Raw genomic sequence first — 19,919 nt, 5'->3', positions numbered from 1 at the left:
GTTTAAATTGACGGCACCAATCCAACAAGACAAACTTTAGGTGAGCATACTTGATCACTCTACCCGTGGCCCGAATAGTTTGTCCCAAATGGTTCATGGCCGGGAAGCTGAAGAGCGGCTCGCTAAAATTCTCCGGGAAGATACCCTCAGGTGGTTAGCCTTTGGATTCGTGTCTCTGTAGGGCTGCTTAACCTACCTGCAGTGCATTTTGAGCTCTGATCACCATGTCATTAGTCAGAGGCGTTTGAGGATCCAGGAATTCATCCATGTCGGCCCGGCGCGTACGGTACACCTCGCGGCACTCCATATCCCCATCCATTGTTTTCAGGATGGTGAGCAGCTCAGCGAGCTTCTCTACAGAGTATTCCACCCGGGACTCGTTGTACAACCTCCGAACCGTCCTCACATTGGAGATGAGCTTGTCGACGGGAATGACGTTCTTGTATGATTCGGGCCTGGACGTTTTCTCACGCGCCCTCTGAAGAGCGGTATCAACGGCCTCACTAATCCTCTCATGAGCCTTTTCTCGCCTCTTTTCCTTGTTGGTCAGCGTGTCGTCACGGTATTCGGGCGCGTAGAAGATCTCTTCAGTCGTGATAGTCGTCGCCTCGCACAACCCATTCTCGTCGGGGTTTTTGAGCACGTAATATCGACCGTCTCGTTGTTTTACGTTGATGACGACGCGCAGAGCCGCCTTGTTGTGCGGTTCAATGGTGAATTCCCCGGATTGGATGAGCTGCTCAACACTTCTTCCCTGGCGCTTGTTCTCCCTGCTTGGTGCCTGATCTCCCCTTGGCCTCCCTCCTACTGCCTTGGTGGCATAGTTCGCAGCGGTAGGGGTCCACATCCCCACCCACAGACCTATGTGCACGTCCTGCGCGCCAATGTGAGCTCCAAGTTCTGCTTCGTTGGGTGCCACTGGCGGGACTATCTTGGTGTCTGTTCCCTTGCTTCTGCTGCCCACAAAGTGCTTGACTCTCAAAAAGACGTGCCCTTGGGGCTTCTCCTTGCATTCGTATGCCACGAGGGCCAGGTTAAAGAACAGTTGACGATCGCTGGTGCGACGGGTATCGCCTTCACCCTCATTCTTCTCGCTCATATTTGCTGGTGTTGAAGTGAGCTCCTTGCCCTTGCCCTTATCCTTGGATGAGGATGCCATCACGAGTGCGGGAAGTTTCGAATCGTTGAACGAGCGGTGCAGGTGTTTAAGGCAGCGTAGACCTAGGCGGATGTAGGTGGTTGGGTGGTGAAATGGGACATGGGGGAGTGTGAAGTGAGAGTGGGAGGCGATTTACACGCGTGTAGTAGACTCACCTCACCGCCAACCCAACGCACTGACCTAGGAACCTCGAAGTTATGGATAAGTTTCTTTCTCGAATCACTCATCTTCTTTCTCATCTCTACCACTTCCAGCTACCAACATGCCTCCAAAACGGCGCAAAACCACGAAGTCCAAGCCCAAGAAGCCTGCACCTCCCCCGCCAGGCTCCTTTGAGGAGCTCATTTTCGATCTAGAGTACCAGCTCAGTCTTGTCAAAGGGTTAGAGACAAACGAAGACTTTGCTTTCAAAAAGCAGGAGAATGATGTGAAGACAAGAAAAGCGCTCAACGAATGGGCCCAAAAAACACTGTCGCTGACCGCGCCCGCTCCTGCACCTGAAACACACTCGAGCCGATCAGCTCTGGAGGGAGAAGGTCTTTTAACGCTGAGGAAGCTGTGTGCAGCAGCAGAAAGTGCACTGACAAAGCTAAGAGACTCTCTGGACCTGTCGGACCCTTCACTCATATCAACAGCCCTCAAAGCGGCATTCGACGCCATCGAGCCGCTCATAACGGCAGTTGAGAAGCAAATCGTGGAACCTCGATTACAGTTCCTCACAAAGCGCGAACAATGGAAGCCGCGACAGCACACCATCTTGGATAACAGGCTCCCGGGTATGTATTGCGGAGACTTTCCGTAACGTCAGCTAACATTCGCGCAGGGTTTGACTGGGACAGTGCCATAAACCGCCAGCTTAATGATGCGGCGTCCGACGCTCCGTTAAGCCCTCCTCCGCCACTGCCAGGCGACAGCGACACCGAATCCACCCATCACGGCATCAATAATTTCGAAGCCGAGCAAGATGGCGAACGTATGAATGCAGCAGTCGAAGGACTCAACGACTCTATCGAAGGAATTCAACCGTTGGAGAATGAGGGGATTGAGCCTATAGACACTGAACAGCCGGAGATTGAGCGGCTGGAGCCCATGGACACTGGAATGACGGGACGGGATATGGAAGCCAGAGGAGAAGCCTCAGCAGCCAAACACGCTACCGGAGGAACGGAAACATCAAACAATGAGCCGCTAAAACCCGTGAACACCGTCGTGGCGGAGCAGGACATGGCAGCCAAAGAAGAGGCCTTCAAAGAAAGAGAACGGAATCTCCAGGAACAGCTAGACAAGGAACGCCAGCGCCTAAGGAAAGAGTTTGAGGAACGCGAGGCGACAATACTTCAAGCGGCTCAGAAACGGGAAGAGGAGAGGCTGCAACAGGAAGAGGAGCGGCGTCGACAGGAAGAAGAGAAGCGCCAGGAACTAGAGGAGAAGGTTCGGAAACACGACGCGGATATGGAGGCGATGCGCCAACAGATGAGAGCCATGAGCGCCATGATGGAGCTGTTGGGGCAAAATCGAGGGGTTCAGGGACCCCAGTAGCTTCGATTGCAGAAATTATCACGTAGCATTCCAATCTGACCTCACTGCTCTAGCTGTGTCTCTATGCCCCCAAACGCTCTGAAGTTCGCCTAGGCTTGTCGCTTCCTGTGCTCTTGCTGTGGAAACACTGACTAACCGAACGTTTTTTCGGGAAAGATGTCGAAGATTGATTCGGCCTGCGAGGCTTGGGAGGGAACCAATGAGTGGATGCGCATTTGAATCTATGCGAGCATCAATCCAAGGACCATATTGAATGAGGGGCTCAAAAATCACAAGAAAACCTCACCGAAAGCATAACAACTACAATAGGGCAGAGATGATGCATTTTTGTATTCCCACATATAGTCGCTTACCAGGCGCATGTGGGGCCCATTTCAACGGAGAGAGGAGCAGCGGCCTCCATCCAAGCCAAATCAAACCACTGGGGACCCTCCACTCGCCCTATCTATCCCCCTAGCTTCCAAGATGGATGCACTGAGAGGACGACTCGAATCTGAGCAGAAGGGAAATTCCCACTGTCCAAAGCCGTATCACCCATACCCATGCTTCCCCACAAGTTGGGAGTGGCAAATGATGCGCATGGTCAAAGATGAGCGGCTCAGGATGTGATGATATCTTCTTGTTCACCGTGGCCTCCAATGGGACGCGAAACGACGTATCCGCGTTGCTGGAGCGCTTGGATGAGGCCGGGGATATCCTCGTCCTCCAGGTCCGTATTAGGGGTTTGCGCAACCTTGTCTTCCAGCGACCGCGCCCAGGCATGCGGATCCAGCGGCACAACTTCGATGGTCCCGAGCGAGCCGAGCAGCTCAGAGCTCTTGACGATGGCCCGGGTCGACGGAGTCCACTCTGGCATGTACGGGGACGGAATGAAGTAGAGTTGGACCCTGTCCGTCGCGAGCAGCTCATTATACAGTCCCGCGATCTCGGAAACCATGTATTGAAGTTTGTATTTCGCATGCTCGAGATGGACGGCGGAGGCATCACTGTATACGGGGATGGAAGCTGTCCGGAACATCTGGCCGATGCACGGGAGCATGACCACAATGGCGTTAGCTATCTTCTGAAACGGGTCATTGGTCTCCGAGAGCTCCTTGAAGTCGACGGTGACCCTCGTGCCGGGTCCTGTCGACGCTCGTTCGGCAGTGCTGTCAGCGTTGTTCACGTCTCCTTGGCCTTGGGAATTGGAGCGTTCATGGATGAGCTCCTCAGTGGAGGCAGCGCCGTTGCCCGATCCCGCGCTCGTGAAGGCTTGAAGAGGAAGGTGTTCGGTGCCGGGGACGGCGTTCTTGATTACCAGCGTGAGAATCTTGAAGACCGGGTCCGCGGGATCCAGCTGGCGAATCCAGTGGAGAATGCTATCCACGTCACTATTGGCTGAGCCGCTCATAATGTCGATGAAGCTGGGTAATGAGGTTCGGCTTGAGTGAAGAGAAGACGATTCGCCTGGAAGAAGAGGGAGCAAGGAAGGTTCAAGGTGAAGGTGAAGGCGGGAAGGGAGCTTGACGCTGTTTAGACCGCCGCACCGCCACATGCTATACCGCGCCACAGTCACTTGGCTTGCCATAGAAAACAAACACTACATGATGCTCCATGTATCTAACAAACAATGACGGAAGCGAGGAATCATTAGATTGTACCACAGAAAGCAGATAAGGGAGGAACTGACTAGAACCATAGCGAAAGACATCCTGTTCTCTTAAGCCTGTGATACCGAGCGGTCTTGTTCCACATGCAGCCGTGTTCTTGTTCTATCCGTGGCCACGCTGCGCTGAAGTGAGCGGCTCGTTCGCTCTTGACGGAAAGACTGAAAAGGGGTTGGAAGGTTCGTGGCGTGGCAGTGTGCCCCTGAACTCTCAGGTAAGCATCGGAAAACAGAGATGATTGGATGAACGATGTACAAGGGAATGCAAGAAGACGGAACGCACACATAAATCAGCTTAATAATCGTAGTCAAACGCCTTGCCATTGGGCCACGTGGCCGTTTCGATTTATAACTATGTTGAGCATTCAAATCTTATACACACATAAACCAGAGTGTGCATTCGCAAAAGCGCTGGGGGTGAGATAAGATGACCGGACCTGGAAGGAACGAGAAAGGAAAGTGGGGCCGCGCGGGACGCGCCCAACTCTACAGTATACTGAACCCTCTCAACATCTGACTGAACAACCCCTTGTACCGCTGCTCTAAGTTATATCACCTACTTCAAGTAATTCGATTAGGCACAGTCTGATTACGCTACTTAGTACTAGAGCATGGTGCTCTAAGGCTAATCTATGAGTACCTGGACGGAAGCGCTATAAGGCCAGTCACAATGTCAGCTACACGCCCTTACTTTTTAGTCGAACGTGAAAAGATGCAAGTATCTACCTCCAAAACTTAGTCGGGGCTTCCACATCAGACTGACCAAACAACGCTGCAACTCCTCTGTAGGTGGAATTCCCTCCTAGGACCAAGTCAATTGGCTCCGACCTAATAATACGACAGGTAGAGTTTACGTTTTGGAATATAGTATACGGAGAGGCGCGCTACGAAAGCTAATTGCAGGAACCTCGTATATTGCTGCGCCTGCTAGCTGGTTAATAGGATGTGGGAAATAGCAGGACAGAGGAAGTGCAGCGGGGAGGTTCAGTCAAGGTGTGCTATAGAAACCCTACACATTATCACTCGAATACCAACACAAGGAAGTGAAACCCGCACGTCGGCCATCCAAGAGCCCCGTCTGTCACTTCGCAACCTCCCAATAATAATCCAACTGCAGTGCTGCGCGGTTCATCCCATCCAAACAATGTACGATTCCTTGGCTACACGCTCTAAGCACTCGCAATCACAGAGGCACCTTTATTCTCAACTTTCCACAGCCCTCGTCAAAAGCATTACGGTAATTCCATCATTACGAAGGTGTGTTACAAGCACTCCTGCTAAAAGTGACGACGAGCTGCGCGACTCGACGACACCTTTCACAAACGAGAGTTCTCGAGAAACCTCAAAGAGGCGGCTAGGAATAGCCCTAAGATCGCTCATACGTCGCCAACCCAATAGCAAGCCCTGTACCGGTTCATAACACGTCATGCGATCAACCTCCAGTGCGACCAGAAAACCTTCGCACCTTTCCCCTTCGCCCCGACCAACTCCACGCTATGATGATGCCAAAAAGCAAAACCCAAAATGTCGTAACGCCGGCCCATGCAACTGAACGAAGGAATTGACGCAAGACCTACTTCGCGCTAATCATGAGAGCGCTCGCCTCTGCGTCTTCCGCGCTTTTCGACCCGATATCCCTGGCGGTCTTCAGAGTAGCGGGACCAGATGACAACTTCCGCGGTAGGTGCGAGAGGGCGTCACAGCCAAGCTGATCGTCCTCTCCGTCGTCCTCACTGGTAAGCTGAGTTGAAGGGGGTCCATCGGAATTGCAGCTGGCGGTCTCAGCCTCTGACGTTTCCGGCTCCTCCCCTTGGCGTAACTGCGAAGTAGTGGTGGTTCCAAGAGACACCTCGTCATCCGACCCCTTCGTCTCGCTTCCAGTGGACACGTCACCGCTCTGGAAATGTGGCTGGCGATCGGGAGAGGGCGTGGCGGCTTCGGCAGGCGTTGAGATATCTTCTAAATCATCTTCCGGAAGCGGTACCTCTGCGGCTGTGTCGTCAAATGCATCAGCCACAGAAACCACAAGAGTCTCAGGAGGTAAGGGTACATCTGCAACACCCAGCTTGCTCCTGCGATCACTCTTCCGCTTCCGTGGTGCATTCGGATCGAAGTGTTCGTAAAACAACATGAAGACATTCCCCTGGTCGAGCGCCTCCCTCTCCTCTACTGAATAGACGTTGTCATCGCTCAGGCGCCACCACTGCTCCTGTTCTTTACTTTCGTCATCCTCATCACTACTGTCACTCTCAATGTCCGTTGTGAAGGGATGCTGCCGGTAGCAGATATAATGCCCGTTGCCGTGGCTGCCGAAATGAGCGACTGCAGCTCGCAGTGTATATTGGAACGGTGAGTTGGTGTTATTTCTCTCGCCTCCGAGCATAGATTGTTGAGGGTCCCTGGGCCAGGCTTCCTCAATAGACTCGTCAGGTCGATGGTCGTTGGAGGGCCGGCTGCCCAAACACCAGTTGCCGAGGTCTAATATCTTCGGGTATATGACTCTAGCCAGGTTCTTGTACTGGTTCCCAGTCATCTCGTCAAAGATACTTCTGTTGATGTGTATGACAAGGGACTTCGGAGCCCGCGCAATCACCGATTGCCGGGACTTTGTGCTCTTCACCCAGTTCTTCTTAAGAACTCCCAACTTCTTAATCAGGACCTTATCTTCAAAATCCTCGTCTTCAAGTGCCTCTCGTACTGCGTCGAAGCGATTGGCAAGAATGCTTCCCGGTGTCAGCTTCTCCGATGGCATTGCACGGAGTGTACGCTCCATCTTGAGTAGTGTGCACTTCGCGCATTCAACGCCTTCGATGAACTCGAGGTGCGTATACTCGTCGAGACACTCTCCGATGTTGTAGGCCCGCCCGCGCCCTAGTGGTACGGTGAGGCAGTTGAATGGTATGAGGGATAACCCTTCTGTATATCCGCACTCTACGCAGCCAACGCGCTGAGCCAGAAGACCATCGAGCGGGTTGGGCTCAACCACAGGTTGTTCCGGTAATAGAGGGCTCTTAGGTTCGGTGTCAGAGATGACACGTTCAGATCCTGCTGCACTCGGCGACTCGCTGACAGTTTCCGCATCAACGGACAGAGAGACACTCGTCCGCCGCTTCTGGTTCGACGCCGCCTTGACTTCCTTATCCAACGCATCCAGTATCTTCGAGTAGTACTCCTGGGCATCCTGCTGCTGAAATGTGCTCATGGACTTCAACGATCCCTGGATCCAAAACTGCTTCCCGTGATTCGCCGGATTGTTGAGCTTCTCAATCATGTCGAAGAGGGCGCCGCTCGTGCTATCAGCGCTTAGCGCACTGTACTTGGACGTCATATTCGCAAGGTACTCCCGTAGCGACGGGAGCGACGCCATGCCCTGGATTACGCTATTCTGATAGCAAGAGTTGTCCCAGTTCCCTAACCCCGCAGGCACGTTTCTTCTGTAATTTTTGGATAAAGCACCGGTGACGCCCCTCATACCCTTCCCTATCAGGCCATCCGAGCTCAGATTGAACATGTTGCCAAACATGCTTGCGGAACGCCCGGCCATGTCTGCGGAACGGGCGCTGTTGTCGACTTCGGACTCGCTGTGATGGAGTGGAGGGACGTAGCGGATTAACTGGTTGGATGCTTCGGTCGCCATCTTCTCGAGACGATGGAGCCAAAGCCGGATTGACCACGGTAGAGGGAGCCGGAACGGATCTAAGCTTAGGTAGAGGATGTAGGTGACAAGAAGGCCCCCGAAGAGGTACGACGCTGAAAAGGTTGTAAACTCGAGATCCGGCGTGTGGAAGGGGCTGCTCATGTCGCTCGGCCAGCCCTAGATTTAGTGGGATGATATAGCGCCCGTGTGGACCGTCTTTAGGTGAAGAGGGTGACGCGGCAGGGTTCGGCCTTGCCGCTCACCGTTCCGGCCAGCGCAGTGACAATGACAAACGGCCTTTGGCTGGATTTTGAAACGACATGGAGGAAAGTGGGTAGGAATGTGTGGCGTTGGCGGGAAACGATGGTGAATTGGCGCTGGTCGGAGAAGAGTAGTACAGGCGAACACGGAGCGCGGAGCGCACGGAGCACGCGAGCTGCTTTGCGATTTATTTCCTTTCTTGGCACTGGAAATGTGGGGATCATAAACTTGACAACCAGGCGGACGTCCACAAGCACGTTGATAAAATCAAGTTCGGCGTTTCGAGCAAAGAAGCAAGCAACTTCAATTCCGCAGTCCCAAGTCCCGAGCTATCTCTATACCTAAAAGCTACAACATCTGCGCGACTCCGGACAAAAATGGCGAAAACGGCAAAAGTGAAGAAGCGGCGTACGGCAGCACCTCCGACATCTTCTCCAACCTTCCATGCTGATATATCAAGCAGAAGCCACCATACACTCACGTGCCGCCCGCCGCGCAGTCTCTCCCTCCATCGACCTTGACAAATCCATAAAGACCGCCACCCCAGACTCCCCCAAACAGAAGGCGGCGAAACCCCACGTCCTCGCCTCACAAAATGCCGGAGTGTCCAAGAAGACCAAATCTAAGCCTCTCAAGCGTCAGCAGAGGTTACGGCACTTGAAAGGTCTGGAACGTGCAGCAGATAACTTAGACAAGCTGGAGCTCAAGGTGCAGAAGAGTGTAGCAAGAGAGAAGAATGTGCGTGAGCGGCGGAAAGGATGGGAGGAGGTTAACGGTGAGAGGAGGGATAAGAAGCAGAGGAACCCATTCGAGGCTCTTGAAGAGGGCAATTTTGAAAGCTCGACCAGGGAGCGAGAGTGGGTCAGCGATGAAGAGATGCCCGAGGTTGCTGGTGCAGGAGCTGATGATGACGTTGTGCGGCCAACTGTTTCTGGGGAAGTAAAGAAGGTCGTCACGGGGAAGAGTATACCTATTTCCATGGCGAACCCCGAGGATAACGAGGTGCTGTAACGGTTTGCGTACCAAAGTTTTCGCTGCACGGGAGGGATGATTCTGCACCTGCGTTGGTCTTTCGAGATTTTCAGTTCACTTCACCTCTGCCATAGAAAGGGGTGTTTGGGAAAAGATCAACAAACGAACAGGCATTGAAGATTCGGAAAGAGGCGAGAAACGATTCCTGAATGATACCCATCTAACTATGGTAGCGATTCATATGCTGCCTAAGTTGCTATGACCGATATTTCTATGCATAATAGTGCTTTAGATCGATATCTGCAAATGCCAGCACTTGGTAAAACGTCATCCTTCCTGAGTCCCTCCTAGGCTTCCTCCAGTAATGGACGACCCCTCGATATCTTCTGTATTTGTCCCCAAGCCAGCCCAACTTTGCCCAGCCGTACGCATGACCAATTCCCGATTCAGATCCTTATCAAACCAGCGCTCCCTTCTCTTAGATCCTCGTGTGCCTCCCTCCAACGCCACCCGGCTCGCCCTTGTTGTCCTAGGACGTTTACTCCTTCCACCTTCGCAGAGGAGGTTACTTAAACGAAGCCTTTCAGCCTCAAGGCGCTGTTCGTGTGACACGATGCTGCGGACGTATGGTGCCAAGTCCTCAACGACAATGCTGAAATTACGATCGAAAGCAGATGCCGTCAGAGGGTAGAGCGAGGAGATGGATGGGGTACTTGAAGAGGGAGTAGCGAGGATGTCGAAGGCTGCAGAGAACTCCGGCCGGGCAATGTGATTCTGTGTCAACTTATTCGCGGTATCTTGTAGGATAATCTCAATAAGTTCATTATACCGATTGACACTGGTAACGCCAGGGGCAACGCCCGTTGCGCTGCTGCCGAAATGACGCTCCAGATCCAGATTGATTTGGACGAATATGTCGGTATCGAAGTCGCTGAAGTCTGATAAGTGGTCCACCTGCAAGACTGGAGCATCCGATGTGTAATTCAGTCGTTCCTTGTCCGGTATTGGCGGTAGCGTCGAGTCTGTCGGTTCCTGTTCATACCGATAATACGAGGGGAGTCCAACCCGAGAGTATAGATCGACACTGCTGAGGGCATCTAGAAAACGGTCTAAACCATGCAGCGCGTCTAGATTAGAGCCGGATGATGGGCCGGTATCCGAATGGACGCACTGTTTAGGCGGTTCTCGAGCATTGGGACGCAATCCCCAATCTTTCCATGCGTCTTTCAACAGAAGATGCTCTTTATCGAAACCGATGGTTTCTACAGCATTGACCGTATCCTGAGGTAGCATTCCCGTTCCAGATATGTAGGTCGCTTCACTCGCTACACGGATTGTCCGTCCATTCTGGTCGACATCTTTGCCGGGCGGCCATCGTTGGTATATCCATTCAAGGCCGCCTTTTTGATCTCCGATCGCCATTTGACACCAGAAGTTCAATTCAGTGATGCTCGCACGGAGGTCGAAACCGCGTGATTGATACAGTTGAGCAACGGCCTTGTTCTCGAGTATATGGCCTTCTTTCGCAGCCAAAGTGATCATGTAGTCCGTCGCCAAGGATATTGGCACGGGAGAAAGCCGAAGAATGGCAGCGACGGGTAGGTCCCAGGTGGGCACCAGGCCCTCGTTGTTGCATGTTATGATTATCGGTCGTTTGCTATGGTGTGCCAGCTTTGTGACATGTGCCCAGAACTGTTGGTCCTCTTGGAAAAGGATATCAGCTTCCTCAAAGAGTATCAAGGACTGCTTCTGAGCAGGCTGTAGCTTCGGCACGGCGGGGAGACTGGCCTGACTTTTATTTCCAGTCAGTTTCAACGCCTTCTTCTTAGCTTCCGCCGGCGGTTTTGTTTTTGCGGTAGTGGCCGCTTTCCGGGTGGATCTGGGAGCGGACTTGAAGAACGAAGTCATTGTGCCTTGTCGACCACTCTGGATGTCTCTTTGCAGCGCTTCAGACATAAGATCGTCTTGAGTGCTCTCCTCTTTGTTTGCCGAGTTATCCTTGTCGCTCGTTTCTCCACGTCCCTGGTTAACCAGATGGTTCTCAGACATGTCGCCGACCCTATCCAGAATATCCTTTCCGGAACGACGGCTGCCGGAATTGATCTCAAAGACCTCGTAACAGAGTTCCTTGGCCACCGCATAGACAGTAGCGCTCTTTCCGCATCCGTGCGGCCCGCTGATGATGACAACGTTCTTGTTTCTGGACATTCGTGACCTTTTCAAGGACCTTGCTCGATGTGGAACCAGATCAGAGGATCCATACTCCTCATTTTCGGAAATCTCCACCAATTCGTCATCCGCATCTTCATCACTCGATACGATGAAATCATCCTCCATCTTTTTCCTCTTCTTCCTAGGGGGTTTCTTGCTATCGCTGGCACCGCCCTCCAAAGTAGCATCCCTTTGCCCCTGGACACTCTTTACTGTCAAGTTCTGCAACCAATCACGAAGAACAGCAGCCTCTTTCCCGACCTGCAGGACTTGAGCAGCCATGGTAGGTCCATATTTGTGGACCCAAGACTGGCTTTCGCAAATTCCTTTGTCAAATGGTGTCAGGACGTGCTCAATATCCTCGAAATGGACCTGAACTGCTGCATGGGCTGGGGATGGATATGCGCTGATTTCCTTGCGAACTTTGCTTTGAATATCTATTCCTGTAGTTAAGAGACGGTGTGGCAGCCTGGAGCTCCCAGACTCGACCTTGGAGCCAAGATTCTGACCGTGAATATTTTGCTTAAGCTGTTGCGACAGCTGAACGAGCAGGTCTTGCTCCTGGGGGACGTTAACAATGTTGTACTTTTGTTTTCGAGGTCGAAAGTGTGTTGTTTCATGTATTGGATTCGGGGGAACATGCGCGAAATCATCTGAACCGATGTCTCGGACATGTAACGAGTCGCTGTTCGGCCAGGCGGCTTCGATAGCTCCTGCACTCCTCGGACCAGAGCCTCCTCCCCTTACGGAACCGAATAAAGGTACAGACGTCTGCTGGGAACCCTGGTGTCTCTGAGTCTCAGCTATCAACTTCCCCGGAGTCACAGCTGTCTTCCTCAGGGTTTTTGGAGCTGAAGGAGCATCGTCAAGGGCGGGTGCGGTAGCAACCTGGTATTCTGCTTTTGGAGGAGCTTTTCCTAGAAAGAAGGGATGCGTGGGTTTTGCAGGTAAAGGAGGGTGCGAGGGCGTTTTCTTTGGGGTTACTGGCCGGACAGTACCAACTCTGCCGTTCAAGATATCTTCAATTTTCTGGCCAATGCGCTGGCGGTCTTGGGCGTTTATGCCATATCTGATCACAACGTTGAAAGAAGGTCTTGACTTTTGACTCCTCTTACCTCGCTTCCTTTGTCCATTGGCAGACGCGCTTTTATCACTTTCCAAGGGGTCCGGCGAAGATAGAAGCTTGCCGTTCTTGCTGACCTTCACCATCCTTCTTTTCGGTGTCGCATCCGTCGATGCGTTCAGTATGATATTGCTTGATATTCCATGGACCACACCATCTTCTTCACCATCGTCGGCCCCATCTGTTTGCTTCCCAAGGGAAGATGCAACAGTACCTGAGCCCGGAAAGGAGTTGTATGATTCATCCGTATCCACAGTGGAGCTGGACGGGGCGTCCGTGACCTTCATTGCTTCTACCTGGAGCTGCTGTTGCCAGTCATTGTTTCCAGATTCGAGGGTATCGTTTCCATGACTAGCCGCGGGAGGCGATGTTTTCCTCCTCTTTCTGCGTGCTCGGTTCGCGATATCGGATCCTTCCAGTACGTCTGAAGTTACCAGCTCCGCAGAGAGAGGCGGCCCAGCGCCTTCTGCAGCGTTCTGAACGCGCCCGTTGACTCCGCATCCAAACTTCTGCAACGAAGCCTGTACTTTGCATGCAGTCTTGTCCTCGTCGCCTTCTTTCAGAGCTTTCCTGCTCCGCTTGCGACGTTTTGGAGCATCTGGGTCTGTTTGCTTCGAGTCCAGCTCATTGTCACCCTCGGCCTCACTACTCGCTTGGGTGACATTGCTCTCTTCCGGCGGTATCGTTCCTGCAGAACAATGAGTTTGGGTGCACGGGGAGGACCAAGTATCGTACTACTTGTAGGCTTGGCAAAGAAAGGATGGATGGCTTTCTTGTCTTCATGTCCCATTACTGTCTGTACCGCAGTGAGCGCCATTGACCAAGAAGAGGCAAGTTAATCCAGCATCCTGATGGACAGGACAGCATGGAGGTCAAAAATGCGGAAATGTGAGAGCTCGAGGTGAAGGTGAACCTTGGAAGTGAGGGACGCGATTCGAACGCAAGCGACGCGACGATCGCCCGGTGACGCACATCCGCCAGGCACGTGAGAAGCCAAGCAATTGGTGACCGGTGTGCTCTCACCGCCCGCTTGACCGCCAACCGCCAGATTGAGTCCTTGCAAAATTTCGACTTTTGTCAAAGGCAGACTTGCTATCCCGGCGCAACCGCCCGCGCGTGACGGCTCACGCAGACACCTCAAAGAACGCCTAGGTCCTGTCTGGCAAATCAATATGTCGTCCGAAACTCGCATCGGGGCCGCGTTTGTCCTTGCCTCACTGCCACGACCGGGAAGCTCATCCTCAGGACGGACCCAAGCGGCTTGCGTGTACAGCATTGGCGGCGCGAAGAAGAAGCAGCGGTCGGAAGTAGCTGTAGGAATAGATGGGGAGGGTATATCAGTCTATAGCGTATGTATATCATCTCGAGCAACATGACCTTTGCTGATAGTCTCGCAGTTGCAGAATCCCCAGCTTGTGACTTCCTACGCACTGCCACCCGAGACATCCTTTACAAGCCCACCACATTCTCTCTATCGCAAACAGGCCCACGAGCAACGAAGTGTTCGATCCACATATGCGGCTACCCGGATACCCTCTGGTGATGGACTTAACGTAGTCTGCTTTACCGAGGAAACCCACCGTGATGGAACGTCTGACACTGTGAAGACAAGCTACGTTGTTCGGAGATCAGGCGACGATATTTTAGCCATTGAATCCATTACCCAACACGGAAGTGCGGATACCAATGGATCTCATGATGTCTTAATTGTCTTCTCCAGCGGCCATCTCCTCTGCTTATCCTCGGACTTGGGAACGACTAGATGGGAGGCCGACCTTAGGCAATTGACCGACAAGCGAACATCAGGGTCCGCGTTCAAGATTGAATATGTCACAGTTGCCACAGCAAAAGCGGCTGTCAACGGCTTGCTCAGAGGCAGACAGGATATTGCTGCAATCCTGGATCCCTCTCTGGAAGGAAAATCAAAGATTCTCGCCCTAACGCCAGTCCTGTGCGCGATCTTTTCATTCGATGGTCAGCCACAAACTCTAGCTTTATTCCAATTACAGCCACGCTCTCCGGATCTTATCTCGACTCGGTTGTCCCCCGTGAAGCATTTGCACACTTGGATCCTCCCGTCCACCGAAACGACAGCTGCTGCCGAAACCGCGCATGGCTCCTACAATCTTGACACTCCTTCTGGAACTCTTTACCACTTCACCAAAGACCGTATCCTCTCGTATAACTTCTCTGGAACCGTGCCGGAGCTGGACTCGGATTTGCAGTTGCTTGGATCTGGCCTGTCTTCCTTTCTTCCCATCTCAACAGATTTAATCCTTGCGCCCACCGAGAATGCATTGGGATTATACGGATTGAAATATGGTTCAGTCCAGTCGATTCTCCCTTGGGAGAGAACAGAGGCCTCCAACGACTCGAAAAAGCGGAAGCTTGACGAAGGAGATGGTGTGCCATTTCCACAGACCGTTCCTTCCCTCGTCTGCTATTTCGCGGAAAGTGGCCTTGCTGTAGGCATTGCGAATCAGGAGCTAGTGGGTATTGAATTGGTAGAGTCACCTGCGAGAAAAAGAGTGAGAGCCAATGATGCATTTCTCGTTGGCGCAGTCGGAAAGGCTGTTCGATCTGGACCGATACCGACTAGCAGCGCGGATACATCAGACTGGGAGAAGAGGCTTCAAAAACTTGAGAAGTATTTCTCGAAAGGAAAAGTCGCGGATTTCGAACGACAATACGCAGCCCATCTTCACATTGAGTTTGCAGATACAGCATCCAGCACAGAAGGGGATGGTACTTCCAGCCATGCGCTTGTTCAAAATGGAACCTCCCCCCAAGTATCTACTGAGGATGGCACAGAAGAACTGAAAATTACCGAGTTACGGAAATGGGTTCTTCCCGAATCGATATCGGACTCTCAGAAAGACAGGTTCCGACATTGTGCAGCTTATGCTCTTCGCAAGATCTTTCGCTATGTCAAAAGGGAGTCATCTGGTGGGCTTCACACAGTGTCGCCTTTGAAAATCCAGTTCTTTCCGCCGAATTTGTTCCAGTGGCTCCTGCTCTCCGGATTTATTACAAAAGAATGCATTCATCACGCATTCACCAGCGACGGCGCGAATGAGCTTGGCACAATAGGCGCCATATCCGATGGAGATATCGTTACGGCCATCGTTGACTTTGACCCAGAACTGCATATTCTCTCGGCTGTTCTCAGTCAGCCGTCTGTCTTGCCGATTGGCGACGTTGTTCAAGCAATCAGAATACTGATGCAAAATCTCGATGACCGCCCGGTTGACCGTCGCCAGCCTGGCTTTCTTATCAATGGCACATCTTCGAAGGATGATGAGATGGATGTGGAGCTAGCTTCTGAATTCGATGCCGCGGCGCAGGATCTTGATCGTGCTATGTCTCTGTTAGATGAGGGCCTCTTGATCCGCAGTCACAACCTTCAACTAGCCCTAATGAGGCTTCATAGTTTCCCGGCATCCGACATCGTTTCTACATTGCGGTCAAAGGTTCCTCGTCGCGAACAGGAATCTTTGATACGCCTCCTTCATAGCGAGCTCCGGAATGGTGGATGGACTTCACAATACAATCTGGTCGATGCGGATACGCTCGGAGCAGATAGTTGGGTAGAGAATCCGGAAGACCAAGCTGTCGCCATCATCGCCTCCTTGCTTGGTTGCGCCCTTGATGCCATTGGTGCTGGCGCATGGCTTGGGTCTATTGGCGATTCAGGCTCTGAAGAGGCGACTGAAGATATGATCCAGGATCTTGTCCATGACACATCCGAGGCGTTGAATGGATTCTGGGAAGCAAGGTATATGAGGGGCCTGTTGAGCGAATTCCTACGTTATGCTTCCAACCTCTCGAAAAGCCAGAAGCCGACCAGCCAGACGCTGCAGAAGCAAGGCAAACCGTTCACTGAGGATGTCCCGACGGATGATGTGCTTCCTATGCTACCTCTTGGTTGTAAGGTTGACTTGGGAGTGGAGAAGACGAAGCCGGCCAAGGGAGGCAGGAGGAAGGAGAGGAGTGCCAGAGAGATTGGTCTGTTGATAAGCAAGCGGGTTCCCAAGTACAGCTTGGAAAGGATTGTTATATAATTGGGGATAGAGAGTAGAATCGCGCAATACCACTTGTCGACTTTCTGTGGATATTTATCTGCCGCATGTGTTGGATGTGATCCTCTTGATGCAAGTGCAGCCGAGCTTCCGTTGGGAAGCATGCGATGAATTAAAGGGAGAAATGAGAGCATGCTGGTTGTTCTGCCTCCTCACTCTGATTGGATTAGGTGCATACCGAGGACAAAATGCATTGCCGGAAAGTTTATAGCCTCACGTATTCATTGAACCTACGCTATTATTCTGCAATATTGGCGCGTTGCTCAATTCTAGCACTTTTTAGTTATCCCTTGCGTCTATAGACTGAATGGAAGGTTGGAGTTTCTGGTTATGCAAGCCTGTAAAACTGAATCCGTAGGTAATCTACATAAGGCCAAGAATTCACAAAAGCAGAAAGATAGCAAACAGTTGCTTCCAGGAAACGCCTGGGAGAGATTCGGAAACAAAATCAGGTCATACCCAGAGTGCTTCAATCATCCCATTCCAGCTTTGTCTTCCGCTCCAGACCTTCTTCGTGTGTCAGCGGCTGCTCTGGTGCTTTGCGATTTCCATGAGTGCAACATCGGGGCAGAGTGTGTTGGGCTTCCCGCTGCAGAGTCGTGGGCACTAGACTGATGGCGATGGTAATATTGCTCCTATGGTACATACCGCACCAAAGGACAGCTGATACTATTTCATATCTATGGCAGTTTGAGCGTCCGCGCTGGTTTACATTGTCCTGAAAATGACCCAGTTCCCATCGCGGCAGTGGTCAGTGTAGTCACGGCTATTCTAATTGCTACATACCCTAGGGTACGTAGATACAAACTTACGGTCCACACGATCGGCGTGGGGGACGCACAGTCAAATGGCCAACCGGTCTAGCCACTAGATAATGCCATCATCAGGAACGGATTCCTCCGCCCAGCTCTCCTCCCACTCTTTGTAAGAACTGCCTAGCTTACGCTTTAAAGCTTCCTCCACCGCTTCTCCGTAGAGGTGGACTTCTGGTGTAGTGAGGGGTGGGTCAGGATCTGGCGACAGGGTCCGTGGAATGGGCCTCGGTCCCCGGGGGCTCATCCAGAACATCTCCCTTCCGAACATGTCCCTCCTATCCGGGGGATCTCTTCGGTGGTCATTCCGATGAGAGAATTGGGTTACTGCTGCCCAAGCGATGATGCAGGCGGTATCTTCGACCAACCCCAGTCCTGTTCGCTTGACATCATAGATTCGGTAACACTCGAGTTTTTCCAGATCATACTTGGATTTAAAAGTAAGCGGGTTCAAATGCGATGTTGTCAACCTCTCCCACTCCAATGGATCAATCCGCCACAAAGCGGCTGACTGTCTTACAATCCGCATCCAATACGTGGTCGTCAGCGCAGATGGAGGCTCTGTACATGGTCGTCGACGCTTAAACTTTAGGGTTCTCGGTGACTCTCTTCTCAGTTCCACCCGCAACTTGTCATTTTCCGCCAGTGGAGGCCAAAGAGGGAAGTTGTCAATCCAGTGTCTCAGAAATAGCCATGTCAAATTGCGGATGGTGTCTTGGCTGTCCTCTGATTGTGGGAGCACTCTTACCATGGAAGTGGTCAGAGAACATCCAGTTATCTTCTTAAGAGTTCGACAGAATCGGTACAAAGGCCGGTAGCCGTAGTTTGTTACCGAAGCACAAAACTTGATGCCTACGGAGTCTTTTTGCAGAAAAAGTTGCCATGTATCTTCGAAGATATCCCTACAGACGAAGGTAAAAGGCGGTAGAGCGCTGACAAGATTACCCCGGATACTGATTTCATACTCTCCTTGAGTGCAAGTGAGGGGATCCGTTACCACTCTACAGGGCAAAGGGCCACCACTGGAGTAGTTAGGATGTGGCAACCCTTGTACCCTCACAAAAGGAGCCGGGCGCATATCACCGTACCCGCGCTTATCTTCCTGCCAGCGGATGCCATCCACATACTCATCGGCGTATATACTGCATTTCTCGAATACCGTCTTTTCGATTTCACCTCTTTCAAAAGGCTGACGTACAATGTCGCTGTACGCATCTTGCAGAATTTCAGTTCTGCGGGTGAACCGCTTCCATAACCAGGGTGCATAAACCTTCTCTTTTCTTTGTTTTTTCGGCTCTGGAAGCTTGTCATGATTCAAGGTGTAATGGACTTCGAAGTACATCGTGTAAATCATGAGCCGAATTTCTACCGGCAGGCCTAGAATACGGTCAAAAAGATTGGGGAGCTTCGAATGACGGTGCGGTATGGCCCTTTTGGGTGGTTCGTGACTCACTCTCATTTCTCCCCTGGACCTTTTCCGGAGTGCATACTTATGATGACTTCCACTGCCCTTCCCTGCGGGGGTTTCCTGATCTTCCCTTCTCTTTCTGCACTCCAGCAGCACCTGGTCCCACAGCTCGCGCCCTTTCTTAGCGGCCTCCTCTTCCAACTGCATCTTCCGTGTCTTTTCTACCTTGGCCGGCTCCCTCAGAATGGAGAGATATTGCCGCGCTGCTTCGGTTTCGCATTTTGCCTTCTTTCCATTGTCTGTCATCTTGCCCGGCTTCAAAGTCAGAATGAAGAGACTCTTGGGAAAAGGTCTTACGAGGCATCAATTGATGACCGCATCCAAGTTATATCTGCCTGCGGTCTGTTTGCTTTGTGCCGTATGACCGTCTTTATATACTGATCATCAACAAACCTCAGTGACTAGGTAATGCCACAAGGTTCTGGTATGCCACGTATCGGAGATGGAAGGTCACGGGAGTGCAAATTCCAATGAAAATAAGAAATATGTCATGCGTAGTCCTAAAGGATTGCGTAATTTAGGTAATGAATAAGGGAAACTGCTTCAACAGTAGGGTAGGATAACGTTGCTACCTTCGATGTTGCTTTGAACCCAAATGGTCGATAGAAAACTACAAATGACAGCGGCCAATCAATGATGAATGAACCGGTGACATTATACACCCGCAAATCTTGGTTCCGTTCAGGGATGCTTGCCTGTACCTAAGGGCAAATGAATGGTCGTAAGCATGGGGTAGGGTCGCGCGAGCTGCTCTCTTTCTTCTTGAAGTGGTCACGACCTGACGATCAAGGTGAAGAGCCGCGAGCCAACCGGCGCTGCCTCGCACAAAGAATCCTAGCTCTTGTGGTGCTCTGTCCGCAGCTATGTCACTGACTTTACCAACCCCTACCGGGTTTGGTTGTTTAGTTTCAGTTATTTCAGTAAAACGTGCAGTAAGCGCTTGCGAGAAGAACTGACAGGTTCTCTGCATCTAACAAACCTTATGTTGAAACCTTACAGGCATCAACACCCGC

General features: G+C 51.9%; 8 protein-coding genes across 8 annotated transcripts; 4 read left to right on the top strand and 4 right to left on the bottom strand.

Moving 5' to 3' along the window:
• Window positions 1-187: 187 nt before the first annotated feature.
• Window positions 188-1,159, bottom strand: EI97DRAFT_477459 (uncharacterized protein; the record flags this gene model as incomplete). Its single annotated transcript, XM_033801961.1, has 1 exon — window positions 188-1,159. One exon carries the CDS (start codon window positions 1,157-1,159, stop codon window positions 188-190), a length of 972 nt encoding a protein of 323 aa, XP_033657489.1.
• A 262-nt stretch (window positions 1,160-1,421) lies between these two features.
• Window positions 1,422-2,707, top strand: EI97DRAFT_477457 (uncharacterized protein; the record flags this gene model as incomplete). The annotated part of the gene is made up of 2 exons (XM_033801960.1): window positions 1,422-1,935; window positions 1,983-2,707. 2 exons carry the CDS (start codon window positions 1,422-1,424, stop codon window positions 2,696-2,698), a joined length of 1,230 nt encoding a protein of 409 aa, XP_033657488.1. The 3' UTR covers window positions 2,699-2,707.
• A 471-nt stretch (window positions 2,708-3,178) lies between these two features.
• Window positions 3,179-4,752, bottom strand: EI97DRAFT_105957 (uncharacterized protein). Its single transcript, XM_033792931.1, has 2 exons — window positions 4,627-4,752; window positions 3,179-4,546 (listed from the first exon to the last, which is right to left on the bottom strand). Exon 2 carries the CDS (start codon window positions 4,263-4,265, stop codon window positions 3,297-3,299), a length of 969 nt encoding a protein of 322 aa, XP_033657487.1. The 5' UTR covers window positions 4,266-4,546; window positions 4,627-4,752; the 3' UTR covers window positions 3,179-3,296.
• Window positions 4,753-5,463: 711 nt separating this feature from the next.
• EI97DRAFT_429713 (cysteine proteinase) lies at window positions 5,464-8,372 on the bottom strand. The gene has a single exon (XM_033797508.1). The coding sequence runs from the start codon at window positions 8,140-8,142 to the stop codon at window positions 5,917-5,919; it is 2,226 nt and encodes a 741-aa protein (XP_033657486.1). The 5' UTR covers window positions 8,143-8,372; the 3' UTR covers window positions 5,464-5,916.
• A 246-nt stretch (window positions 8,373-8,618) lies between these two features.
• EI97DRAFT_358578 (uncharacterized protein) lies at window positions 8,619-9,135 on the top strand (the record flags this gene model as incomplete). Its single annotated transcript, XM_033794925.1, has 2 exons — window positions 8,619-8,649; window positions 8,705-9,135. Coding segments are annotated over 2 exons (462 nt in total), but the record flags the coding sequence as incomplete, so codon positions are not given.
• Window positions 9,136-9,406: 271 nt separating this feature from the next.
• On the bottom strand, window positions 9,407-13,474 carry EI97DRAFT_410794 (uncharacterized protein). Its single transcript, XM_033796711.1, has 2 exons — window positions 13,283-13,474; window positions 9,407-13,235 (listed from the first exon to the last, which is right to left on the bottom strand). Exons 1-2 carry the CDS (start codon window positions 13,362-13,364, stop codon window positions 9,541-9,543), a joined length of 3,777 nt encoding a protein of 1,258 aa, XP_033657484.1. The 5' UTR covers window positions 13,365-13,474; the 3' UTR covers window positions 9,407-9,540.
• Window positions 13,475-13,589: 115 nt separating this feature from the next.
• Window positions 13,590-16,656, top strand: EI97DRAFT_390635 (uncharacterized protein). Its single transcript, XM_033796225.1, has 2 exons — window positions 13,590-13,896; window positions 13,945-16,656. Exons 1-2 carry the CDS (start codon window positions 13,720-13,722, stop codon window positions 16,606-16,608), a joined length of 2,841 nt encoding a protein of 946 aa, XP_033657483.1. The 5' UTR covers window positions 13,590-13,719; the 3' UTR covers window positions 16,609-16,656.
• Window positions 16,657-19,033: 2,377 nt separating this feature from the next.
• EI97DRAFT_429710 (uncharacterized protein) lies at window positions 19,034-19,346 on the top strand. Its single transcript, XM_033797507.1, has one exon. It carries the CDS (start codon window positions 19,091-19,093, stop codon window positions 19,268-19,270), a length of 180 nt encoding a protein of 59 aa, XP_033657482.1. The 5' UTR covers window positions 19,034-19,090; the 3' UTR covers window positions 19,271-19,346.
• Window positions 19,347-19,919: the final 573 nt, after the last annotated feature.

This window comes from Westerdykella ornata (genome assembly GCF_010094085.1).
Source record: "Westerdykella ornata strain CBS 379.55 unplaced genomic scaffold EI97scaffold_2, whole genome shotgun sequence".
In the NCBI taxonomy this organism is placed as follows: domain Eukaryota; kingdom Fungi; phylum Ascomycota; class Dothideomycetes; order Pleosporales; family Sporormiaceae; genus Westerdykella; species Westerdykella ornata.
The sequence above is the reverse complement of the archived record's forward strand: the minus strand, read 5'-3'. Positions and strand labels throughout refer to the sequence as shown.

Excerpts from the sequence above, each read along its gene's own strand:
- EI97DRAFT_105957 (XM_033792931.1), bottom strand. The coding sequence starts at position 4,265 with ATGGCAAGCCAAGTGACTGTGGCGCGGTATAGCATGTGGCGGTGCGGC.
- EI97DRAFT_429713 (XM_033797508.1), bottom strand. The coding sequence starts at position 8,142 with ATGAGCAGCCCCTTCCACACGCCGGATCTCGAGTTTACAACCTTTTCA.
- EI97DRAFT_410794 (XM_033796711.1), bottom strand. The coding sequence starts at position 13,364 with ATGGCGCTCACTGCGGTACAGACAGTAATGGGACATGAAGACAAGAAA. Across the intron at positions 13,236-13,282 it reads CTTTGCCAAGCCTACAAGTA|GAACGATACCGCCGGAAGAG; the intron begins GTACGATACTTG and ends ATTGTTCTGCAG.
- EI97DRAFT_390635 (XM_033796225.1), top strand. The coding sequence starts at position 13,720 with ATGTCGTCCGAAACTCGCATCGGGGCCGCGTTTGTCCTTGCCTCACTG. Across the intron at positions 13,897-13,944 it reads AGGGTATATCAGTCTATAGC|TTGCAGAATCCCCAGCTTGT; the intron begins GTATGTATATCA and ends ATAGTCTCGCAG.
- EI97DRAFT_429710 (XM_033797507.1), top strand. The coding sequence starts at position 19,091 with ATGGAGAGATATTGCCGCGCTGCTTCGGTTTCGCATTTTGCCTTCTTT.